The sequence below is a fragment of the Schistocerca gregaria genome, chromosome 2, assembly GCF_023897955.1.
Source record: "Schistocerca gregaria isolate iqSchGreg1 chromosome 2, iqSchGreg1.2, whole genome shotgun sequence".
NCBI classification, from domain to species: Eukaryota; Metazoa; Arthropoda; class Insecta; order Orthoptera; family Acrididae; genus Schistocerca; species Schistocerca gregaria.
In genome coordinates this window covers 826,368,997-826,381,681 of record NC_064921.1, presented here as the reverse complement: position 1 = coordinate 826,381,681, position 12,685 = coordinate 826,368,997, and the positions used below count along the sequence as shown (strand labels likewise).

At 39.7% G+C, this 12,685-nt stretch overlaps 1 protein-coding gene across 5 annotated transcripts in view; it reads right to left on the bottom strand.

Annotated features, from left to right (window-relative positions):
- LOC126335175 (uncharacterized) overlaps positions 1-11,627 on the bottom strand; it is a 224,843-nt gene extending 213,216 nt beyond the window's left edge. Inside the window, exons 1-2 of one of the 5 annotated variants that reach the window (XM_049998169.1) lie at positions 11,266-11,627; positions 9,630-9,693 (exon numbers count right to left, since the gene is read on the bottom strand). In XM_049998169.1, the coding sequence (XP_049854126.1) occupies positions 9,630-9,654 (25 nt within the window). In that variant the 5' untranslated portion in view covers positions 9,655-9,693; positions 11,266-11,627. Of the gene's footprint in view, positions 1-9,629; positions 9,694-11,036; positions 11,134-11,265 lie in introns of those variants that run through there. The other 4 variants (XM_049998163.1, XM_049998165.1, XM_049998168.1 and 1 more) reach the window with 4 other exon arrangements.
- Between the last annotated feature and the right edge of the window lie 1,058 nt (positions 11,628-12,685).

Genomic DNA, 12,685 nt, shown 5'->3' with positions numbered 1-12,685 from the left:
TGACTCCCCTGTGAGATGGAATGCCGACCTTGGGGGGAAGATCAAAATGGACCGGGAAGAAATGCGAGATCTCAACGTGGTTGTGAGGACACAATTTTGTTCCCTGAAGGCAGAATACAAGGGGACGCTGCAATTCTAAAAGCAGCTGTAAATCTTCTTTGTGGGATCGAAGGCCGCAACCATTCAATTGGAGGAGAGTCATGATGAGGAAAAAATGAAGGAGTGTCACCTCAGTGGTTGCTGAGTGCCAGCCTGCGAAGACTTGCTGCTACAGGACACAGAGGCAGGAGGATGCTGCTCCATGAGGTCCACAGAAGCATTGGCTTTCTTGTGCTGTCGGTCTGTGGAGTCCAACGCAGAAAAATGATTGGTGGTGTGCACCAACAACACGGAGGCCCTGCCGGGTGAAGGTATCACGTGGTGACACCATCAAGAGGATCTTCGAGTCAGTGAAGGAGCAACCCATTTGCCATTGTTGGACTTCTTGAGCCCAGTTAGAAGAGGAAGATTCAGGTGTTGGCTGGCTAGAAGGATGTTAGAAATCTTCATGGAAGTACTCCTGGCCTTTCTGGCCTACTGGTTGTGTAGCTGGTGGCTTCAAACCCTGAGGTGAAAGTTTGATGGCTTGTTGCACAGCTGGACGAGGGCATGGCGATGCTACCTTGACACAGAGCGATTTCACAACCTAAGAGCTGAGTTTGAGGTCACATGTCTGTGTTTCCATATCCTTCATGTGTGAGATGTAGCAAGAACAGAACTATTAGTGCAGACAATAGAACACAGGGTTTGCAATTAGCCAATAACCTGTGAGCAATTGCAGAAGACATTTTTTTCCTTTACTCGGACCTCCTGGACAGTCTGCTCATCCAGATACATGGGACAACACTGAAGGGAGGCGGCGTGGCCGCCTATGCAGTTGTATGCAATTGATACAGCGGGGAGAAGGAGGCGGACAATCACCCTAGTGCACATCCCTACCACACGTTACACATTTGGCTGGGTGCCAAGAAGACGTTCTAGTGTGGTTGAAAGGATGACACTGGTAGCAGTGCATCAGATTCAGAATGTATGGTCGGACTGTGATAATTTCATAGCCTGTATTGATCTTGGATGGAAGCACCACTCTATCAAAGGTGAGAGAAAGAGGGTGTGTGGGCACTATGGAGGAATCTACCTTCTTCATCACCTAATGGGCAGCAATGACACCCTGACCAGAGAGGTATGATTGGATTTCGGCCTCAGTCAGACCATAGAGCAGCCTAGTATAAATAACACCATGGAAAGAATTCAAAGTTCTACAGGCCTTGACATGAATAGGATAGCCTTGGAGAAGCGAGGCTGCAAGCAGATGTTGTGCTTGAGAATCAGAAGTAGTCTCCAAAAGCAAAGTGCCATTACATAAACGAGAGTAGCATTTGACAGGGCCGGCAACTGCATCGACACCTTTCTGAATAATAAACGGATTTACCGTTGCAAAGGACTGACCATATTCAGTACGTGAAACCATGAGAAGCTGTGGTGCAGATGGAAGGGTCTTTGAATTGTTAGCCTCGTTTCATAGATTGTGAAGATGATTGGCTCAATGTGAGAAAATCCCCCATGATTGCCAATGTCTCCGATGACACTCTCCTTCCAACTGGGAGCCCCATGCATAAGGGGGCGCACCGCCTTAGGTGACTGTTCGCAACTCCTGAACACCTGGCAGAGGAACCAATCAGCAATTTGGGAAGGTAGCGCCTCAGGCAATCACCCCTCCCTGGGCCTGGCCTGTACCAGGTAGCACACACGTGATTCCTAACTGTCGACCTGGGGGCTGACAATTACGTGTTACCCAATCACCTGTTACTTGTCAGACACATGGTCCGGTCTTCAGGAGCCAATAGGAAAGAAGAAGAAGAAGAAGAAGAAAAAGGGGAACCTCAAATGCTGAAGCAGAGGAAGGATAGTTCTAAATGAAAGAAAGGCATAAGGCATGACAAACAGTGGTGAAAAGTGTTCTTATGTCAACGACGGGCAATGCGGAACATTCCTAATAACACACCAAGCATGATCCTCAAGGGAGGGGAAAAAGAATAGCAAGAGGATAGACACGCACCACAGAAGGAAAAAGATGCTGCACAGGCTGAGGCTCTGTGGTAGCCAAGCACGAACCCGCCAAAGAATGGCAAGAGCACCCTTGATGGGGAGGGAGGGGGGGGGGGGGGGTGAGACAGTTAACAATGATGGGCTGCGAAGAAGATTATATGGAGAAGAGCAAAAAAAGAAAACTTCAGATAAAATTGACTGGGCAACTGAAATGTAAGAAATGGAACATTATGTGACAACGGCTGATGACACACTTCAAATAATGATTGAGAATAGAAATGATGGTGAGTGACTCCTTGTACTGCACTCAGATTCACTGTAATAAATTGCAATGGAAAATCTGTGTCAAAATTATTATATAAAGAAGACTTAATGTTAAATCAGTGTTCAAGTCTAACAGTTTTCTTTTTCACATTAACTGGAAAGACTGTTACAAAGAACAATACAACTGTATAACATAGTGACTACAAATAACAACAGGTTTTGGAGTTTTCTAAAATTAGATACCTTGAAAGACTTCGTCAATGCTGATACCTATGTAGCCTAGTGCAGGAAGTAATGATACACAGATTTAATTTTTCCAGGTTTTAATGAAATTTTATATGCGTTTTTTGAAAATGAGTGTGGGACTGCAGTTTCAGTCAAAGACAGCATACCTGTAGAGAATGTGTGTGTTTTACAATCCATCTCTTAAAAGACAACCTGGAAAATCTTTTGATTGCAGAGTAGTGGAACTGTGTACTACAAGCAAAAGAGCAAATCCTAACTTTAATTTTTTGCAAGAATTGTGTGACTTTGTAAGGAACATAAATCTAAAAGATACTTGGGAAGTGCTGTACACTACGACAGTTAAATTCAGATACATGACAAGTCTTGCAGCAAGCAGAATTGATTTTTGTGTATCAGAATGCCTTACACAGTAAGTGTCTTCAATATCTACATCTACATCTATACTCCGCAAGCTACCCAACGGTGTGTGGCGGAGGGCACTTTACGTGCCACTGACATTACCTCCCTTTTTTGTTCCAGTCGCATATGGTTCGCGGGAAGAACGACTGTCTGAAAGCCTCCGTGCGCGCTCAAATCTCTCTAATTTTACATTCGTGATTTCCTCGGGAGGTATAAGTAGGGGGAAGCAATATGTTAGATACCTCATCCAGAAACGCACCCTCTCGAAACCTGGCGAGCAAGCTACACCGCGATGCAGAGCGCCTCTCTTGCAGAGTCTGCCACTTGAGTTTGCTAAACATCTCCGTAACGCTGTCACGGTTACCAAATAACCCTGTGACGAAACACGCTGCTCTTCTTTGGATCTTCTGTATCTCCTCCGTCAACCCGATCTGGTACGGATCCCACACTGATGAACAATGCTCAAGTATAGGTCGAATGAGTGTTTTGTAAGCCACCTCCTTTGTTGATGGACTACATTTTCTAAGGACTCTCTCAATGAATCTCAACCTGGTACCCACCTTACCAACAATTAATTTTATATGATCATTCCACTTCAAATCGTTCCGCACGCATACTCCCAGATATTTTACAGAAGTAACTGCTACCAGTGTTTGTTTCGCTATCATATAATCATACAATAAAGGATCCTTCTTTCTATGTATTCGCAATACATTACATTTTTCTATGTTAAGGGTCAGTTGCCACTCCCTGCAACAAGTGCCTATCCGCTGCAGATCTTCCTGCATTACGCTACAATTTTCTAATGCTGCAACTTCTCTCTATACTACAGCATCATCTGTGAAAAGCCGCATGGAACTTCCGACACTATCTACTAGGTCATTTATATATATTGTGAAAAGCAATGGTCCCATAACCGTCCCCTGTGGCACGCCAGAGGTTACTTTAATGTCTGTAGACGTCTCTCCATTGATAACAACATGCTGTGTTCTGTTTGCTAAAAACTCTTCAATCCAGCAACACAGCTGGTCTGATATTTCGTAGGCTCTTACTTTGTTTATCAGACGACAGTGCGGAACTGTATCGAACACCTTCCGGAAGTCAAGGAAAATAGCATCTACCTGGGAGCCTCTATCTAATATTTTCTGGGTCTCTTGAACAAATAAAGCGAGTTGGGTCTCACACAACTGCTGTTTCCAGAATCCATGTTGATTCCTACAGAGTAGATTCTGGGTTTCCAAAAACGACATGATACTCAAGCATAAAACATGTTCTAACATTCTACAACAGATCGACGTCAGAGAGATAGGTCTATAGTTTTGCGCATCTGCTTGACGACCCTTCTTGAAGACTAGGACTACCTGTGCTCTTTTCCAATCATTTGGAACCTTCCGTTCCTCTAGCGACTTGCGGTACACGGCTGTTAGAAGGGGGGCAAGTTCTTTCCCGTATTCTGTGTAGAATCGAATTGGTATCCCGTCAGGTCCAGTGGACTTTCCTCTTTTGAGTGATTCCAGTTGCTTTTCTATTCCTTTGACACTTATCTCGATGTCAGCATTTTTTCGTTTGTGCGAGGATTTAGAGAAGGAACTGCTGTGCGGTCTTCCTCTGTGAAACAGCTTTGGAAAAAGGTGTTTAGTATTTCAGCTTTACGCATGTCATCCTCTGTTTCAATGCCATCATCATCCCGGAGTGTCTGGATATGCTGTTTCGAGCCACTTACTGATTTTACGTAAGACCAGACATCGTTTGTCTGAGAAGCTTTGGCTGCGTTTAAACTTGGAGTGAAACTCTCTATGCTTTCGCAGTAGTTTCCTAACTTGTTGAACTATGGTGGGTTTTTCCCGTCCCTCACAGTTTTACTCGACACGTACCTGTCTAAAACGCATTTTACAATTGCCTTAAACTTTTTCCATAAACACTCAAAATTGTCAGTATTGGAACAGAAATTTTCCTTTTGATCTGTTAGGTAGTCTGAAATCTGCCTTCTATTACTCTTGCTAAACAGATAAACCTTCATCCCTTTTTTATATTCCTATTAACTTCCATATTCAGGGATGCTGCAACGGCCTTATGATCACTGATTCCCTGTTCTACACTTACAGAGTCGAAAAGTTCGGGTCTGTTTGTTATGAGTAGGTCCAAGATGTTATCTCCACGAGTCGGTTCTCTGTTTAATTGCTCGAGCTAATTTTCGGATAGTGCACTCAGTATAATGTCACTTGATGCTCTGTCCCTACCACCTGTCCTAAACATCTGAGTGTCCCAGTCTATATCTGGTGAAAAACTTACAATGCTGCACAACAGGTAACGCCTCTTTCCGTTGCTGACAAGCAAATTTTGGGTTTCTATAAATACATAACTATATTTATGAAATGCCACATTTGCATACCTCTTGGGTATGACACAGCATACCAATTAAACACAGACACAAATCCAATCAATTTATCAACCACTGTGGAGTATGTTGTAGCATCGACATAGCCAAGCAAAAAACTTTCTGTGCCCAAGCGAGGGCACTGGAAATTGAATGTAAGTGTCCTTGACAATAGGGTTTTAGATGAATCCATAGGAATGATTTGGAACAAATGTCTTGGATCAAGAACAATATATGGCCCAACATTGAATGGTGGACTACACGCTCAAAACAGAAACTGTGGATGACAATGATTAAATATGGAAAATAAAAAGCCAGACTTATGAAGAACATCACAGAATTTTATTACTTTTATTTGAGAGAACTCTATGTTCAACCCGTTTTGTCTAGCCAGCACTTTAGACAAATAAGGGAAATGAAAGAAATTTTAATGAAGTTAAAGAGAAAACTTATCAACAGTCTGAAGATAAAATCCAGGTCACAAAACAAATGTAGAAGAAAAAACTGCCTCCTTGTATTATTTCATATGGCAAACGAAGAACAGAAGGAAGACATTTACGAATGAACTGTGAACCGCAAATAAGGAAATTCTTCTGGAACAGAAAAAAAGAATTAAAGACATTATCCAGTTTTTTAAGGACTTACATATTGCAGTTGAATATAATGAGCAATTTGCAGAAACATGTCTCAAAGGTACTGACACTGTAACCACAGAAAAACAACAGAGAGATAATGACAACATATTCCACTGTGAACCTTCTGGATGTCATTAAAACCTCCACACTGAACAAGACAACATGACCAGATGGACTACCTGTTGAATTTTGCAAAAGGTTTTGAAATATCGTCAGCAATTAAGTTTTCTGATGTAAAAAATGAAGTAACCAATGGTATCTCCTTACCTCCAGAATTTAAAGAAGATTTCATGGTGTTGGTGTGAAGAACAGATGAAATAAGTAAATTGTGATATACTTTTGTTAAACTGTGCTTACAAAATTACTACATGTGCAATGAAAGTCCACTTGACTACAATACTGCAATGAGTGATAGGAAATGACCAAACAAAAACGTAATTCGGACAATGTTTCTATAATAAATTCAACAAAAAAACACAGGAAAGAATTTGGTGACATGTTACAAATGGTATTTTGCAAGGAAGGAATAGGATGATGTTTTGTATGAATCACTGTAGTACAAAAACTTACAGTCCAAAAGCATGAACAATGTGTAAAATCAGTGTAACGTTTTAGCAATGTGGTAGATGCTATTCATGATACAGACTTTCAAAAGAAAGTAAATATTTCCATTCTTTTATTGCTTTAATTAATTTATTTTTCATTCTCCACAAATTTTCCTTTTATTCGTATATGAAGAACTTCCAATAGTTTTGAAACAACTGTTTGTTTACGAGGGAAGACAATTATTACTTTTCCTCATGCGGAAAACTGTTTTGAGTTTACTTTCCTACTTGTAATATGTGTCTTCCTGATTTATTACCTTTAAATTACTTTCTGTTTCATTTTACTATGACGAACTGGTAAGGAAAATCCAGATGGCATTCCAGGAATGTACTGGCTATGTGCAAATTGGAGAGGGACAATCATCATGGTTTCATAGCAAGAGTGGAGTCCAGCAAGGCAGTGCACTGTCCCCACTAATTTTCACCACCGTTATGAATGATTTAATGAAGATGACATCATAATCTGAGTTGAAACAGAACAGGAAGTTCAGATCAAATTAAACATACGGAAATTCAAGTTCCAGAAGTACAACCTCCACATCAGTAAGACCAAGACAGTGGTGATGGTAGTCAGCAGAGGTGGCTGCTCTGCAAGTATTAAACTAGGTGACCACCAGCTGGAGTGAGCAGTCAGTTTTCCACACATTGGAAGTATAATCTCCAGGAATAATTTGATTAGACAGGAGCGCAAAAGAGTGCTGAATTCTATTGACAAATGAGAACCTTTTTTATTAGATGACAAGATTCCAGAAAATGCAAAATTAGTGATTTTCAGTAGCTACTTCATACCAATATTGACCCACGGTATTGAAGCCTGCATCATCAAAAAGAGAGAATCTTTGAGGCTCCATCAGTCAGAAATGAAACTCCTCAGATCCACTTTCCAGAAGTTTAAGGTAAGTTAAGGAATGAGGAGACGAGGAAGAAAGCTGGAATGAAGACACCTCTTTTAGACAGAATCAGCACAGCCAGACTACAGTACTATGGGCACCTAAGGTGGTTGGGGTCTACAAGAACAACCGAAATCAATTTTGAAAGAGAGGTGAAAGGAAAATGCTTCAAAGGAAATACCCAGAACCCATTGGCTGGACATGAACAAGGGAGACCTCATGGACAGAAGAAAGTGGAAGAGGATCATGAGCAGTATCTGATAAACTGGAACCTTACAATAGTGATGATAATGATGACAGCGAAGATGATGTAATATGAACAGTTTTTATCTGGAATTAAAATTGTTGACTGAAAATTATTTTGTAAACAAAATGAAGCATCAATAAATTGTTTATTAAAAAAGAAAGAAAAATAAGTTACTACCTTTGATTAAGATCATGTGCAGTAGCGATAGCAAAAATGTAAAAAATCTCTCTCTCTGCTGTATCAAAATGTAATCCCTGAAAGATCAAAATTGTGTTTTGTATTGGGACAAAAATTCAGTCAGCAGACTTCTCAGAATGGACCTGCTACATCTACTTGAGAGCTCTGCAATACCCTTCAGTGCCTGGCAGTGTGTTCCTGAAACCACCTCCAGACTGTTTTTCTGCTGTTAGACTCTCAAAAACAATGTGCGGCAAAAATGAACACTTATATCTTTCTGTGCGAACTCTGATTTCTCTTATTTTATTATGATGATCTGTTCTCCCTATGTAGATGGGTGTCAACAAAATGTTTTTGCAGTGAGAGGAGAAAGTAGGTGATTGAAATTTCATGAAGAGATCTCACTGCTCCGAAAAAGACTTTGTTTGAACGGTTGCCACCCCAACTAGGGTCATATCCGTGACGTACTTTCCCGTTTCCAGATAATACCTTTCTTTGAAATTTTTGTATGTCCTCTACCAAAAACCTATCTGTTAAGGATCGTATACCATGCAAGAATTATCCCCAGAGAGGATGGACAAGCATAGTGTAGACAGTTTCCTCAACATACCTGTTGCCTCTTCTAAGTGTTCTGCCAATAACACATAGTCTTTGGTTTGGTTTACCCACAACACTATGTGACCATTTCAATTTAAGTTGCTCGTAATCATAATCATGAGGTATTTTGTTGAACTGACGGCCTTTAGATTAATGTGATTTATCGTGTAACTAAAATTTAATGGATTCCTTTTATCGCCATACTCATATGGATGACCTAGCACTTTTCATTATTTAGTGTCAATTGCCACTCTTTGAAAAATGACTTTATAATTGATCTTGATCTATTGACAATTTTACTAAGACAGTAAATGATGGCATTACCTGCAAACAATCTAAGAGGAGTACTCAGGTTGTCTCCTAAATCATTTATACATATTAGGAACAGCACAGGGCCTGTAACATTTCATTGGGAAGTGATAGCAGCTATATCCCTAAAGGGTCTAATTATGTGTATAACACTGGAGGTCCCACTACCAGTAATCCTTTGTGAATGCTTGGATCTTTCAGGCTGAGCAGCTTCCTCTGAAACAGTACAAGTGACTGCATCCAGCTCAGGACCTTTGTCAGCCACAGACAGTGCCTGAAACCTGTTTGTCAGGCAAACCAGGGAGACCTTTAGATCAGCCTCCTGGGAAGTTTTTGGCTGCCTGCCACACCTTGAAATGGCCTCCCACTTGACCACAGGTGAGGGAGAACCTCAATGATGGCAGTAACCAGAGCAGCCACAGCAGTTGACGGATCACGGGACCAGTGAGATCTTCACATCTGCTCTCCCTCAGCGATGCTCACAGGCTTCAAGCTGTGTAGCACGGGCTAGTACCACTTGAAGCTGTGAGCGAACAGTCACCAACTCAGCTTCCATCCAAGCGCAGCAATCACTGCCCTATCTGTACTAAAGACATCTCTTTCTCTCACAGGTACATTATTCCAGAAAATCTTTGGGTAGTTAAGGAGGAGATCATTTTGATTATCAGTGTTTCGCAGTTTCAACCATTATAAAAGGTTTATAACACAATCACTGATAAAAATACTTAAATGGTCTCAATCACAGTACAAAAATTGTTGTAAGTATTGTTAAAGGTGTATGTATTTTATATGACTCACCAAATAGGTCCATCAACTTATCCATGATGGAGATACAGTTTTGATATACATGAACAAAATACACCTGTAAAACAAGAGGCTAAATGTAACAAGCGAATTTAAATTGCAACGAAAATAAAATTAATAAAGCAATTAATCAAAAGATGAAAAAACGTCCACATCAAAAAGTTTTGCAATATGCTGTATTATGCCCAGTGATCAAATTCTTGTCTCATATCAGTTATTTTGTTAAAAATATGGAAAATTTTGATGTTGATTTCAAACTGTGATATTTAAATCGGTTATAATAATTTTCTGTTAATTTCAGCAATAATAGTAGTAATGATAATAATGGGCACACAATCACCACAGTTATAATCGTAAAATTATAGTCACTATTGTGTACCTCACAGAAATCTTTTGAAGTGTAAACTATGAAATGTAACAAGCAGTTGCATAGTTCAATTTTATAATGGCAAGGACTATGAACACAACTGTAATTAATCAAGCATTTTGGGTGTATTTGATTGGTTTGGATTTCTGATCCCTGTTAGCCTCTAATTTGTGTTGTCCATATTTGCCATACCTCTGACGAGTTTCTTTCTGTACAATATTGTGTAATGTTGCCCTAGACAATAATCAGACAGATAACTGTGTGCCACCAGTTGCTGAGATTATCAGCAGAGTGGAACTGGCAGTGAGATTCTCTTTTATTTATAAGTACTACACATACGACATTCTAGATCAAATTCAAATCTACACCAGTTGGCCATCTAGACATCCTTATTCCTTGCATGTACAGCGATACATAACTAAAATTTGTCAGACTGCTTGACAAATGACTGTTGATGTAGACAGTGTTTCTTGCATGCATCTTATTTTCTGTTGTCTAGATCTTTACGTAGACAACACGATACATCATGCTTGGTTAAAAAAAACTGCCAAAGCATTCTCTGGCGCAATTCTGCAATTAACCACTTCACATCACAATGAATATTTAGTATTTAAACAGTGAAAATTGGCACAGTTTTGGTCGTCACTATTTGGTGCTATCTGTATGGTGCTGTTGTCCGAGATTTATCAGAAGTCACTGAATACTTTGTGGTCACATTCAAATTTGTTCTGTGCCGAAGTGTCATCATTAAAGAAAAGACTACACGACGAATTTTGTACAATCATAGACCCGGATTCTTTCTAAACTCTAATTAAATAATTCTTGCGTGCCATACGAAGACAACCACGTTCAAAACTAGGATGGTTTGATAACCACCGAATGATGTTTGGTAGAAACATATTGTTTTTATATATATAAAAAAAAGTACAAGCGATGCTAGGCCGGGTTCTGTTTTCGGTCTACGAATAAATCCTAACGGCATGAAAAAGGCAGCAATTGTCCAAATATCAACTCGTGCATCAGTACCGAATTACCTTTGATGCTGTTACGAGCAGAAACTCGTGTTCTAATTTCATAATTACGAACGTGAAAGGGAATAAAACATTCATCCAAAACAGTGCTGCAATATGGATATTACTGATTTTGTAGCTATTATTTTTTCTAAGTGTTGCCATTCCCGTTAGACAATCACACAATGACTGGTGAACACAGGAAAATAGGACTAAAACAAACATAACCAAGTTGACAAATTATATTGCTAACCTTTAATTACACTTACAAAATTAAAAATTACAGTACACTTCTCAAAAAAGAGAAACATAACAGGTTCCCAAAATATTAGGCGATGTTTTTGATAATAAGCGCAATATATAACAATGACATGCACAAAATTCTAACATGACTACAATAGATAAAATTGAGTTTCGCGCGTACAATCCATATATCAAATCACAGAGCCACATTACAAGATCCCAAAGATGAACATAAACGAAGCACACCTCCTGCAAAGACATCCATGTGTGACGACAGTTACCACAGTCTATTGCTATAGTATTACGTGATTTTAAACCATGGACGTAATAAGAAGGGAGTCACAATTACGTCGCTAAGGCCGGTATTACACTATCAATTTCTTTGTCAAAGAAATTTGATGGTGTAATAGGGAACTTTGTCAAATATCATCAAATATTTGATCCAATCTAGGGCCTCACTGTAGATTTGATCAAAGAAGTCGCTTGTCTTCTGTTCACTGCAGCGTTCTGTCATCTGTAGTGTGTTTGTAAACATGGTCCGAAAATACAATTGCTGTGTGACGTCTACCACAAAATTAATAGAGATGTATGAAGCTGATGAGGCGCTTTACAATGTGAGGCACCCTGAATATAAAAATAGATTGCGAAGATTGGAGAGCTACAAAAATATTATTAACCGTGACATGTGGCCGGGTCTAGTTTAGCAGGGAATACAACCAATGCCCAATGGCGTCAGAATTGGCCAGAGATAATGTATTATAAAGATGAAAGAGTTGAGAAGAATGTTCAGAAACAAAGGAATGCAAGAGAGAAAACCTGTACTTCACGTATATATATATAGGGCCAGTAGTATTTTCACGTTAATGATACCGCCTGTTTGTATCTTAGTATTTCTCCGCAAAATACAATGGAAAGAAATGAAGGAAATATATTACTAGCAAAGAATACATCACGTTACATGTATATCAGTTGAACCTCGAAACTCTTTCGAACTGTATTGCTTAAATACAGTCGGGATACAAGTTCAGCGTACGTCGATTTCTTAGTTTCAACTAGCACTGCTGTCCTGTTGTTCACTTGAACTATGTATCCCCTGCTTCACTGACCGTAAATGAAGCACCCAATACAAATTAAAAGCTCATCCGAAGTATGTTGCTTAAGTGCAGTACGAAATATGAGTTTGTCGTAAGTCGATTTCTTCGTTCACTTGAACGATGTATCCTTCGCTTCAGTAAACCCTAAATGGAATACAGGATACAAATTGCAGATGTGTTGTTTATTTAGTCTCCGCTATTACTAACAGTCTTTTTTTACGTACATATCAGTACTACTGATGACAGAAGGACCTACGTATGTAATATATGTATACCAGACTTCCGTTGACCTCTATATATGTACGCTGGTAATGAAAAGGTGGAAATAGACGTATG